The following is a 12,209-nucleotide window of genomic DNA, read 5'->3' as shown; positions in this document are numbered from 1 at the left end:
TTATATTTTTCCTTCTGTCTGTCTGTACTGACTGCCAACATACTAGAGACCTCATTGTGGGGATCTTGTCCATAGCGCAATGCTTTCTTATTGTCATATTGGACTCCTCCATATGTATGTGCAGGGTCTGAAATTAACAACCACCAAACACCTGTATATTTTGACTTTAGCAGATAGATCACGATCAATTTTTCATCTTGAGATTAGATCTGCTGTCATTTGAGTGTTGAAAGTCTCACAATTTTATCTGATTCAATGCACAAAGAAGCATTGAAGACAGGTTACGAGGCAAAATATGATAAAAATATTGAAAACTGTATTTCTCTTGAGATGAAGAAGGTTGGAGATATCTGAAACAGCGTAAAGGTACTTTGTAGGTAAATCCTGATGTTAAAGCTTGGATTTTGATGTGAAATGATCCTTGAAAGGATAAACGTGCTAAAGTGACAAACCAGCTGCAGGAAAACAGGAAAAATACCACAGGAGTACTTCTTAAGTTTTTCTAACAAATGAGATAACGCAGTCTTAAGTTATGGTGTAAGGAAACAAGATATGATATGAATACTCTGCCCTGTTACATCACGTCGATGAAAATGGGTTAAAAGAGCCCTTAGAAAGGATTACTTTAATAATTGAAACCCCCTTAAATTCAAGTAAACAACAATGGTTATCTCCCAGTCTAAATCATTTACATGTGGCCTTGTTTGCTTCTACAGTGTCATTAATCACCAGTGCTGTAGTTTGCAACCTGCGTGTCTTTTTTGGACTATTTTTAAAAATTTCTCAGTAATAAACTGATTTTTGTACATTGATCTTTGAGTTAACCCGACATCAGACAACTAATGAAAACACGTGAAGATTGAGCCTGTGCAACGACTCTTGTTAGCTTAAGTGTGTCTGGGACAAAAGCTGTGGTTTGATCAAAGTACTATAAAAGAGGCCGAAATTCTTTTTAACAATTAGAGTGTGATTCATTGTAGGCTGGTGTACACACAACTGCATAATAAAAGATTTTGTTGAAATAACTTGCAGACTAAATGGTTCTATTCACAGGTTGGTGTTCAAAGACATCATGGAGAGATGTCCTTGCCATTTCAATTTAAATTAGGTTAAGGCATCTATTCAATGTTACATTTTATTAGCAGTATAATGGATTTTCAAACTGTCACACCCTCAGTTTCAGAGAGAGAGAGAGAGAGAGAGAGAGAGAGAGACATTATGTTATCCAAGTCCCATGTGGTTCAGTCACAGTGGGTGCACCAGGTTGTGGCTAGTGTGCACTTTGAACTCCACTGAGATGTTAAGTAAAGGAAAAAGAGAAAACCGCAACACACACACACCTTTGGCCGACAAGCAACAGCTCCCAGTTAACACACATGCTGTTGACAGCTCACCTCTCCTGGATGCCGAGTCAGTTCCCTGGGGGGAGCAGTGAGAGTGCAGGGATACATCGGAGACCGGTGACCCAGTTCACTGAGGTTTTCTCACCTTTCGCTCACCCCTCCGTTCACCCCCCTTATTGGAGGAGCAGCGTCTGGAGTGTGTGGCATTTTTAATTTTGTCACTGTGAGCTGAAGTCGTGGGGTAGCAGGATATTTTGTCAGTCTGCTGTTAAGACTGTTAATACTCATAATGTGAGATTGCACAGGGGACACTGTCAGAATGCTCTATAAAATAGAATAGAATGCTCTATATAATTATTAATCTAATTAAGTCTTACATGTTAATTTCTACATCATTTCATAAAAAAACTATAAAGACATGTTATATCTAATTGTACCATCAAGTTTGGATTTAAAATAACATGAAATATTGCCATACCAGATGAGTTTTAATACATTTCTTAAATACATCTACTAATTTTTGGTCTTGTGGGAGCTCTTCCAGTACAGAGTGCGATGATCAGTAGTGTCCAGGCTCCAGGACCTCAGCCAGGTGCATGGCCACCTCTGTCCAGGGGGAGGTGCTCCGCCCCTGGGGGTATCCTCTGTGCTGGACCTCCACAATGTCCTGTGGCTCAAAGTACCGTGGGGAGGCGATCCTGGAAGGGAATGCTCTGGGAAACAACACCCTCTCGAGGATATCCAGAGGCACGTCAGGGGTGGGGCGACATGTGCTGTCCCATTTGGTGGTGTACTGAGGCCGCCTGCTGCTGCTGTCCCTCCACACCATGACACTGCCTCGGAGGTCCGGCTCTCTGGGGGGTTTCTCTGGCTGGAGGCCCAGGAAGATGTTCCAGGGTCTGGAGGATGAGGCTGGAGGCTGCTTATTGGAGGTGATCTTGTCCTCCAGAGGACCTTCTGGCTGGTGCTTCAATGGGTGCTTGGCATGTTTTGGTTTAGAACTGCTCTGATCTGACGGGAGGCACTGGGTGTGGTACTGGCTCTCCCAGACTCTGGGGGAGAAGTCCTTCAGGAGAGGAAAACCTTTTTTGTTTGCCCATTCTGCCATCTTCTCATCTATAAGTGTCTGAAAATAGAAAAGGAGAAAGTGTAATTAGTTTAGTTAGTTATTAGTTTAGTTAGTTATTAGTATAAGAAGTATGTTAGAAATATGCTGGACATGTCATTAGAGCAACAATAAATACTGATTGACCTCGCACTGATAAAATATGGATTTTACTTTCTTTTTTTTTTACTTATTGGGTACATTTACGTTAATTAAGATTCTTAGGTCTCCTGCACACTGCCTGCGTGGCGTTTTTATTTCGGCCCCCATGTTAACAGGTTAGAGCTTGTACGCTGCCTGCGGGACACGCACGTCTCATGCGCGGCTCGCTAGGAATAGGACGACCTCTATTTATCACGCTGTTGGAAGTGCTTCCAGGCGAAATAGAATATAAAAATTTGTTTCTATGTATAAATGACATTTTGATGTTTGAAAGTCTCTAGGTTTGAACATAAATGCAGATATAAATTTAATTAAAAAAAAAATAATAATTATCAATTTTCAAATATTGCACCTGTCAATATGGAACGAAATATTCTGTAGCCTATTTTGCCGTCAATTCTGCCGACGTTGTTTTTGCAGTTATCAAATCAGTACATAGCCTGGTTAAAGAACACGCTATTTCATTTTATCAATGGAGAACATACATGTGTACAGACACGGCTCACACGTTTCTGGTGTTCAAAGACAAAGAAAACGCCACGCAGCCGCCGCGCAACTGACACGCAACAGAAACGCAACACTGACGCCACGCAGGCAGTGTGTTGGAGGCCTAATACTACCTGAACAATTTAACCTGCACATTGATCAATCTTTTTTTTTTTTTAATAGTTAAGTAAGTAACATTTCAGTCAGCTTTGTGTTTTCCTTATCTAAATCCAAAAACCAATGTTCTGACATGCAAATGTTTCTCTGTTTCTGGCACAGTTTGGGGGCTGTTTCTGCATTGCCCCTAAATGTTGAATGATTGGATTTCCAACTCTATACAATGTGACAGCTTAGATTTTAAAGGGGAGAAGAAGGGGGAATGACATTCAGCAAGAGGCCGCAGGTTGGAATCAAGCCTGCACCCGCTGTGTTGTGGAGTAAACCTCTATCTAGACAGGCGCCTGTTCTACCAACTGAGCTACCCAGGCGCCTGCAGACTAACCTTTTGATTGAGCTTATTCAGTTTGACCATATCCACAAGATCACTGTATAAAGTTTGAACTAGCTCTCTCTCCTGCATTTCTTTTTTCTTATCTGTCTGCCACATGGAGCTTTTCAGATACCTATACAGAAACAAAAGAAGTCTGTTAAAAAATAAGTCAATTAACGGAACTGTCATTTTGGTGTGAATTGCTCTTTTAGCTTGTTACCTTGCCACCTTCCTGTGGCACCAAATGCGGGCCAAATCCAGAGGCGTGTGTCCCATGTTGTCCTGGGCCAAGACATCTGCTCCGGCCTGCAAGAGGATCTCTGTGCAGTCCAGGAGGCCTTCAGAGGCAGCCAGGTGCAGCGGGCTCGTGCCTGAATCTGTGGTACTGTTAATAACAGAAAACAATATTTTCAAAAACTTCCTAACTTTATCATCATTATCTTCGGTGGCATCATCATTGTAGCTGTTATCATCACCACCACCACCATTTGTCATCACAATCATCATCATTACACTCATTATCCCTTGCAACTGCAGCTTTAAACTTTCACCATCGTCTCATTGTAATCATAATTTAACTTTTCGCACTCTGCAGTGTTTTTAATTCTAAGCTTCTCTCTTAAATGCTTTACTTTGATAATAGAAGAAGCATGCAACAGCTGAGGGCCACCGGATCCAGCTGACAGAATTTATACATAAACCCATATTAGAAAATAAAGCTGCCAAAACAGAAAACCTGCACAAAGTTATTACACAAAAATAAAGTATCTACATGTTGACGTCAGCCTCGTGCTCCAGCAGGTATTTGAGGCAGGAGGAGGTGTTGGGGGAGCTCCGGGAGGACAGGACCATGTGAACAGGCCGGCGACCATGGAGATCACTGCCATTGATCCACTCTTGCCTGGACTCCACCAGGAGCCGAACAGTAGCCAGCTGGCCGTAAAGGCAGGCCATGTGAAGAGCTGACAGACCCTGGAGGATGAAGCACAAGTTTTGTGGTATGTATGCCTTCTCAATGGCATGGCTTGCTGGGATACTTAATTGAAGTGTGGGCCATCATTACTTCTTACACCTGTGTTTCCTGCTATTTAAAGCAACGAAGGTGCCCATGTGGAAACTGAGTACATTCAGTAATGTGCTGTTCAAGGTATGTGTTCAGTCGAATTGGCACCTGTGTTAAACTGTGTGGGAAATGTAAAATTGCACAGTATGTAATTTTTGTGGAATTTGGTAATTTTCTGGCTTTACATCTGTACAAAGTAACATTTGTTATTGCCCTACCAATTTCTACCTAAAAACGCTAACAGTAACTGGCAATGTATTTGATTATTTCCATTTAGTGAAAGTGTGTGCTTTTAATGAAATACAGTTTTAGAGGGAATATTGACAGGGCAACCATTTCTTTGAAAGCAGGAGCTACTTTACAGATTAAGGTTTACCCTTCGTTTTATTGGATTTTAATTTTTTACTTACACCCGCAACAGTAAAAACCCATTCTGGCCTACAGAATAACACATATAACACAACACAATTATCATATCAATACTCTCTCCGTCAGTGAGACATTTATACTCAACTATTGAATACAGACTTCTTTTTTAAAACTTTATTGGTGTATATTTATGTGGTGGTATTTGTAAATGGTTGGAGTATGGATACTTTATTCCAACACTGCAATCCCCGCTGTACGATACTCTTTATGTCACAGGAGTGGACAACCTTCTACAGTACCCCATGCTGTTGATGAGCCTACCTGTCTGCTCACACTGCTATCCAGCTTCTCTGGGCTCCCTACAACAGCTGGAAACACGATCCTGTCTGGGGGAGCTTTGTGGACAAGTTTTCTGCAAAATGAAACCATTTAGAAAAATATACTGAACTAGGGTTGTAAATGCTTGGCAATTAATACCATAAAGCACGAGAAAGATTTAAGTGAACTTGCACCAAACTGGAAAATGACGAAACATGGCCAGCCTAGAGTCATGTAATGTTTACAATTGCCTATATAACTAAAGCGCTTCAAGCAGCTAGCTTGACTAATGCGTTCAGGCTTATATTAAAGCGCAGAAAAACAACCTATAAACTTACATATTGTTGACGTTATTTAATATTTACCTATTTTTACATTTCCCACGTCTCCGTTTTCCGGATTTGTTGACAGGTTCCATGGTTGCTGTGGAAACGTGGTAACCAGGAAACAAACTTTGATTTACGACAACTCAGTCACAAGAAAATAATGAAACTGTAAAAAGTAAAAGTGTGAGATACTGTACTGAGTACTGACCCTCTCTACGGTATATAGACCAATATATCTGATTTGATAATCTGAAGCGAGGTAATTTCTTCTTTTATGGTATCTCAATAAAATACCTTGAGGCGAACGAAGCGCCACCTGTTGGCATTAGTAAAAAGTGTCGTGTTAGTGGTACTGAGTAATTTAGACATTCATATAATTTTGGAGTAATGCATGGCATCCTCGGTTGCTGCTTTTATTTGTCATTATTCTACAATTCAGGTTTAGTGGCTGAAAGTAGTTTTAGCCTTGAATGTGGGTAAACAACAACACGCATGCGCAAAGCTGAGCGCCTTTTGCCCAGCTGCAATTTGATTGGCTCTATTTGCCAAGTACTGTTTACGTCATGTGCTTGGAAACATTTTTTAAACCATAAACGATGTGTTTTATCCTATTTCTTTAACTGTATATGGGACTATCTTTATAGCCCACCTCTAAAAAGCTGCCTTTTGAAAAAACAACAACCTTGAGATTAAACACCTTGGTGCCCATGGACATTGTTTGGTGTGTACCACCATAGACGTAATCAGATTCAACGTAGAATGGTTCTCCAGAGGAGAAAAATGGCTAACGCTAACAGCTAAACCAACGTTACCGCGTCAACTTTGGGGTTGTTTGGAGTTAAGTTTACTTGGTCAAGAACAGACTCTCAGGATCTCAAGCATCTTTCTGAGAAGATTACAAAAACATGAAAGAAGCAGCACAACGTGGTAAAATTGGGTTTAACTACCCAAATAAAACAGCAATTGAGGAGTAGGCTACAGGTATGTGTTCAGTCGAATTGGCACCTGTGTTAAACTGTGTGGGCAATGTAAAATTGCACAGTATGTAATTTTTGTGGAATTTGGTAATTTTCTGGTTTTACATCTGTACAAAGTAACATTTGTTATTGCCCTACCAATTTCTACCTAAAAACGCCAATGGAAATTCAGATATTGGACAGATATGTTTGAGTAGTAAGGAAAGTATCCTATTACATTCTCATTTCTGAATTCTGTACTCTAATGATAGAACACCTCCAATAATATTTATTTGGTGTCTACTTTGTCTTTTTTCCTTCTCTATCTCTTTTTAAAAATTGTAACTGAAAAACTTCTTATTTTAACCTCACTTTTGATCTACCTAAGCGAACGTGGGGCTGCAGATGCTCAAATCCGAAAAGAAAATGTGGCAAAAAGATCATAATCTGAAGTGATCAGCCATAAGAACATTTTTATTCAGCAGCCACAGTCATGTTTCGTAGATACAGCCTTCATCAGCATGTACTTGTTAGCTGTTCTTCCATCTCTTGAATACAAGTCAAAAATAAAAGTCCAGAGCATATTCAATAACCTGTTGAGTCAATGTAATAGCTTGTGACAGATATGGGCAGAAGAGTGGCTGCAGGCATGGCAGAAATGGATACTCCCACCTTCCCATGTAGAGTCCATAGCTCCCTCCTCATACATACCTGGTGTGTTTGGATTGACAGTGCATTAGGATTGGCCTGAGTAAAGCAGATCAATGCTGTGGAGGCCACAGAGAGTTCTGTATGTTCCACTGCAGCCCCGACCTGCTGCCACGCGAGAGGCCGATATGTCTCTGTGGGGCTGAGGGGTCGATGGGCTCTTTTGAGCTGCAGGCTTTTCTGATCCCTGCTATTGACCACTTGACCCAGGCCCTGACTTAACTGAGTGTGGGCCACATGTGCACTGTGGAGAACAACGTGTGTCAAGGCAAACTATAGAGATACTATAGTTTGAGTTTAGTGTGGCTTGGGTTTACAGTATTGACATTTTAGCAAATGACACTAGTCAGAATTTAGGGGATTCATTATTTATCGTAAGGCTGTCTAATGTTTTGGTGTCGTTGTTTATTTATTTTAATACATTTGCTCAATTGTCTGTGAGATGGTCCTAGAGAACAGAAAATCTAGCCACACACTGTTTCTAAAATGAAACTTTAAATTGTACCCATTTTATCTATGCAACATCAAACTTCCTTAACCCAGTTTTAAATTATGAAATTAAATTATCCCTCTTACTATTTAAAGTTGCCTTCCTTTTTTTCTAATTTTTCACTGAAAATACCTATTATTACATTACTCCATTACACCAAAATAAAGCAAAAACATAAAAAAAGGAATAAAATAAAAAGGAACAAATGAGAAACCAGAAATCTGACTACTAGTGGTGATGGAAACATTGACAGTTACAACAACCACCACCATCATCACTTTCCTCATCATCACAATGAATGAACATAGTTTTCTTTATTTTTTTGTTTGTCAAAAATCTTTAACCTCTATGTCCACATTCTAGCTTTTTTTTTTTTTTTTTTTTTTTTTTTTTTTACAAATGTTCACTCTATGCTATCAAAAATACAGTATAATTCTCCTATTTCAGTTAACTGGCTTAAAATTCAATCCTGCAGCTTTTGTGCAGCAATATATCATCATTCAGCTGTTTAATTTATGACTTTCCCTTTTTATCATGTCATTCTCTGTCACTCAAAGCTGAAAAGGTCCGGTGGAGGGATCAAGGACGGGCCATGAACTCCTGGCTTTCTGCTCCAAACTCCCCCCAGAGCCTTCGCCTTCATCACAACACTGCCACATTGCTACTTCAATGACACGCGTGGGCAGAAAGAGTGAGTACAAGTAAACCGGGTGCGTGCACGTGTACAGTCCTTGTGTGTGCCTTTGCCTGTGAGTGTATATGGGTTAATCGTAAGAGCACGGCCCCACTGCGGCCTCAGCGACTTCCTTTGACCTCGGTCACATGTCAAGGAGGCGGTACGGTGTCTTTGGTGTAGAGCTCTTTCATGTTTGACTTTCAGCACAAGTCCCTGGACGACGACCCCTGACACAACCTCTTACTTCCAACAGTTGAGTGTGTGAACGTGTGTGTGTGTGTGTGTGTGTGTGTGTGTGTGTGAGTGTGCGTGCGTGTGTGTCTTTGATTGTCCACGTACTGCCAAATTCAGTCAGTGTGATAGTGGATCCTCCTCTTAAAAGCTTTCTGCCATATGATGTTCGTAGCCTATAGTTTGCAAGAAATGTAGATTAGAGTAACTAATTATGTGAGTGTTTTTACTCTAAGTTCAAAGATTGAACTTCTAAATGTATCTGTCTTACTCTGAAATGCTCATTGCATTAAAACAAAAGTGTGTGTGTGTGTGTGTGCGCGTGTGTGTGCGCGTGTTTGTGTGCGTGTGCGTGTGTGTGTGTGTGTGTGTGTTTTTTGTGTGTGTGCATGCCTGCTACATCACATCCAGTTGGTTCAGAGCTGATTAGCAATGGGCCGAATGAGCTGTCTAAACCGGCTTAGGGCAAGGGTGAAATTGAGATCATGTCCCAGGAGCCATAGAGGGACTCTCCCATTGGTCCGTCATCCCAACTTGGTATCATGACTTGGTGTACGTTACTTAACTTTGTCAACACGCCACTTTCCTGAAGCCAAGTGGCGTGTTAACGGTACGCATTTTGAGCTATCCATGTGGATGTCTACGCTGTGTCGCTCCTTCTGTTTTGGTTTAACAGGTCTCAGTGCGCATGTGATGGAAATAATCCATTCAGTGTTGTTTGTTCTATAAATCATTTTTTTTGTTAAGTTTAAAATCTTATCCGTCCGTTTGGGGTTATTCATTTCATTTTTTAAAGATATTGTTCCCTTTATTTGACCCTTTTATTGACAGTAGTAAACCAGGGACATTGGCTACTGAGAGACACTCGGTTTAGGTTTTTGTCGGGACTTAGCTTCACTCTATGGGGTCTTTACTGCTCTGTGTGTTTGGAAAATGCTCTTCACTCTTGATCTGATTTAAGCGCTATCGAAGTATAACTTTAATGTTAAAATTAAAATAGTCGGTCCATATCTGCTGCTGCCTTTTAGAGACAGAAAACTGTTTAACAAGTGGTTTCTTATGGAAAAGATATTTGAGCGAGAAAGTTAGTTATTTAGTGAGTTTCTAGAAGAGACTAAAGTGATGGAGGGCAAAAGCTGTAAGAAAGTGATTGAGCAGAGAAACAAAAAGGGAGACTGTGGAAAAGAGAGAGAATGAGGAGATAAGGAGTAGACACCAGAGTGAACACACAACCTTGATATGCCTTCATATTTGATGAGCCACCTTACAGGGACCCTGTGCCCCTGGGGCTTCTGAACTCTGCTTGTGTAAGTGCGCTGATGCCTTCACTTTCCTCCTTCTACCTCCTCCCTCTCTCTTCTTATCCTCTTCTGGTCCACCTCCCTCTTTTTGCTTCCCCATCCTTTTGCCTTTTACTCCATCACCAAGCTCCTCCCATCTCTTTTCCCTTTTTCCTCCTCTTTTCTTTCTCTTTCTCTCTCTCTCTCTCTCTCTGTGCCTCAGGCTCAGCCAGGCGGCAGCGCGCTAATGCACCATGGCACATTCTGCAGCTCTAAGTCACAATGCGACCAGGCTTTGCGCAGTGACCGCACGGCGACCTCACTCAGTAGCGCCGCACACAGGCACAGTGCTGTACCAGGGCCTGTTTAGGGCAAGGACTGAGGTTATGGATGGGTGGGGGATGATGGGATGAAGGAGAGGAGACAAAGCAGATGAATTAGGAGCTTATGTGTGCAGTTATAGCACGTGGAGCGCGCAACATGACAAACGCCTCTGTGACCAGATCGATCTGTAAGTCATGTATGTAGTGTCTTATATGGCGGAAAGCACATTTCTGAACAGCTGAGCCACTGGACATCTAGAGTCTCTACGATTATTGAAGGTGTTGCTCCTTTAATCCTTGCTGAGAGAGGAGGAAGGAAAGGAATGTTTTTTTTTCTTCTCTCTCCTGTCCTTTTCCGATGCCATGCTTTTTCATCCCTGAGGTCCTGACAGACATCCTGCCATCACACCTTCCCATGATCCCAAGCTTTTTTCCACATCTTTTAATCCTCACAGTTCAGCAGAAACAACCAGAGGGAAGAAGAAGAAAAAACATGTTAAAGGACTGAGATAGTGAGAAGACGAAATACCAGTTTTTAGGCTGCCCAATAGGACACACTGTTGTGGTGTGGGAAGTGAGGACCCAAATGCAGAGACAGACCGGTAGGCAGGAGAGTAATATGTAGAAAATTTAATAGCAAAAAAAGTCCAAACAAGAACAGGGATCCAATAATACAAAAACAAAGTTCAAAAATTGAAAATTTCAAAAAGTCCAAGGAAAAAACAAAGAAAACCAAAAACAGGAACAAAGACACTGGGAAGACGGATCACAGGGAGGATACAAATGAAGAACGTACCGACAGGGACACCCCATGACGGACACGCAGACGGACTAAACGATCTGACTTGCGACAAAGGGAGCACAGACGCTAAATACACAGAGTAATGAGATAATGAGAGGCAGGTGACAAGAGGGCTGGGAAACCGGTGGATAAAATCAGGTAATCACAAGAGCGGGAAAACCAAGGAAGTAAAACTAAAGGCAAGACGAGACAGAGACCAGACTTCAAAATAAAACAGGAAACAGAACATACAGACACTAAATGGGAGAACACGTCAAGAAAAACAAGACCAAAAACACCACACAATAATCACAAGACATGACAGAACCAGGCTGAGAAGTAAACACAGGAAAACAAACTTCCATAATAAAAAAAAAACAAAAAAAAAAAACATAACACACACTTTACTGCGAATTAAACTGAGATGTCAGGGTTTCAATCTCCACCATGTTGTAAATAGTAGGGGCGAGGCCTTAAAACCGAGAATATATCTGGGCATGATATTTAAATTACGACAGCTTCCAGCCGCTGCATTTATCAATGTAAGACTATTCTTACGCTCTTATTAGTGTGATGCAAACGTTTAACAAATCCCACGTGAAGCCTGCCCTAAGAAGATTTCTGCACTCATATCTGCGCTGGTTTCTACGTTAGGTTGAGAAATAAGTGCCAATGTGTGTATATTGTTTGCCTAAGCATGGGAAGAGATAGCAGAACTCAATCTAGTTCATGGCGGACCTGTCCCGTTTTATTTCTTTTTAGGTTGGGCTTACTCTCAAGAACACAGCAAGACTTCTCAAACCTTAGGAGGATGTAGTCCATCTGGCGGTTGTCACATCTTCCAAGCTGGCCTGCTATAGGCTGTACTCTAACATCAAGCATCAATTTTTTGTAATTTGTCCCGTAATCTTTAACAGATGTTTGAGTAAACCAGATACTTACAAGTAGAAGTCTGTTCAGTGCAAGTTACTTGTTTAGCAAGGTAACTAGTTTAAAAAAGTAACTAGTTTAACTTGACATACAATATAACTGCCTCCAGATCTATAGGAATAATTATAAATTAGCATGACCTGTCGAGAGAATTTGAGATGAGACTCCCACC

The 12,209-nt window shown here is 41.1% G+C and overlaps 2 protein-coding genes and 1 long non-coding RNA gene across 4 annotated transcripts in view; 1 reads left to right on the top strand and 2 right to left on the bottom strand.

Moving 5' to 3' along the window:
- tex261 (testis expressed 261) overlaps positions 1–1,025 on the top strand; it is a 6,556-nt gene extending 5,531 nt beyond the window's left edge. The window contains exon 6 of the mRNA XM_032544081.1: positions 1–1,025. This exon is cut by the window's left edge and continues 331 nt beyond it. The gene's annotated coding sequence lies outside the window, so the exon portion shown is untranslated.
- A 792-nt stretch (positions 1,026–1,817) lies between these two features.
- On the bottom strand, positions 1,818–5,908 carry ankrd53 (ankyrin repeat domain 53). Of its 2 annotated transcripts, none has more exons than XM_032544079.1 (6): positions 5,702–5,908; positions 5,340–5,430; positions 4,359–4,558; positions 3,807–3,974; positions 3,599–3,719; positions 1,818–2,469 (listed from the first exon to the last, which is right to left on the bottom strand). In XM_032544079.1, the coding sequence occupies exons 1-6, from the start codon at positions 5,752–5,754 to the stop codon at positions 1,903–1,905; spliced, it is 1,200 nt and encodes a 399-aa protein (XP_032399970.1). In that variant the 5' UTR covers positions 5,755–5,908; the 3' UTR covers positions 1,818–1,902. The 2 variants fall into 2 exon arrangements, with proteins under 2 accessions (XP_032399970.1, XP_032399971.1); XM_032544080.1 differs by having other exon boundaries at positions 1,903–2,469; positions 3,807–3,971; positions 5,702–5,754.
- A 599-nt stretch (positions 5,909–6,507) lies between these two features.
- The window catches only part of LOC116706988 (uncharacterized), an 11,031-nt gene continuing 5,329 nt past the window's right edge, over positions 6,508–12,209 (bottom strand). The window contains exons 2-3 of the long non-coding RNA XR_004336384.1: positions 10,022–10,025; positions 6,508–6,605 (exon numbers count right to left, since the gene is read on the bottom strand). This is a non-coding gene — a long non-coding RNA (uncharacterized LOC116706988). The remainder of the gene's footprint in view (positions 6,606–10,021; positions 10,026–12,209) is intronic.

The sequence above is a fragment of the Etheostoma spectabile genome, chromosome 19 (genome assembly GCF_008692095.1).
Source record: "Etheostoma spectabile isolate EspeVRDwgs_2016 chromosome 19, UIUC_Espe_1.0, whole genome shotgun sequence".
NCBI lineage: Eukaryota > Metazoa > Chordata > Actinopteri > Perciformes > Percidae > Etheostoma > Etheostoma spectabile.
The sequence above is the reverse complement of the archived record's forward strand: the minus strand, read 5'-3'. Positions and strand labels throughout refer to the sequence as shown.

Coding starts and splice junctions, on each gene's coding strand:
- ankrd53 (XM_032544079.1), bottom strand. CDS start 5,754: ATGGAACCTGTCAACAAATCCGGAAAACGGAGACGTGGGAAATGTAAA. Junction 4,559..5,339: donor ATAGCAGTGTGAGCAGACAG/GTAGGCTCATCA, acceptor TTCATCCTCCAG/GGTCTGTCAGCTCTTCACAT. Junction 3,975..4,358: donor CACGAGGCTGACGTCAACAT/GTAGATACTTTA, acceptor TTCTGTTATTAA/CAGTACCACAGATTCAGGCA.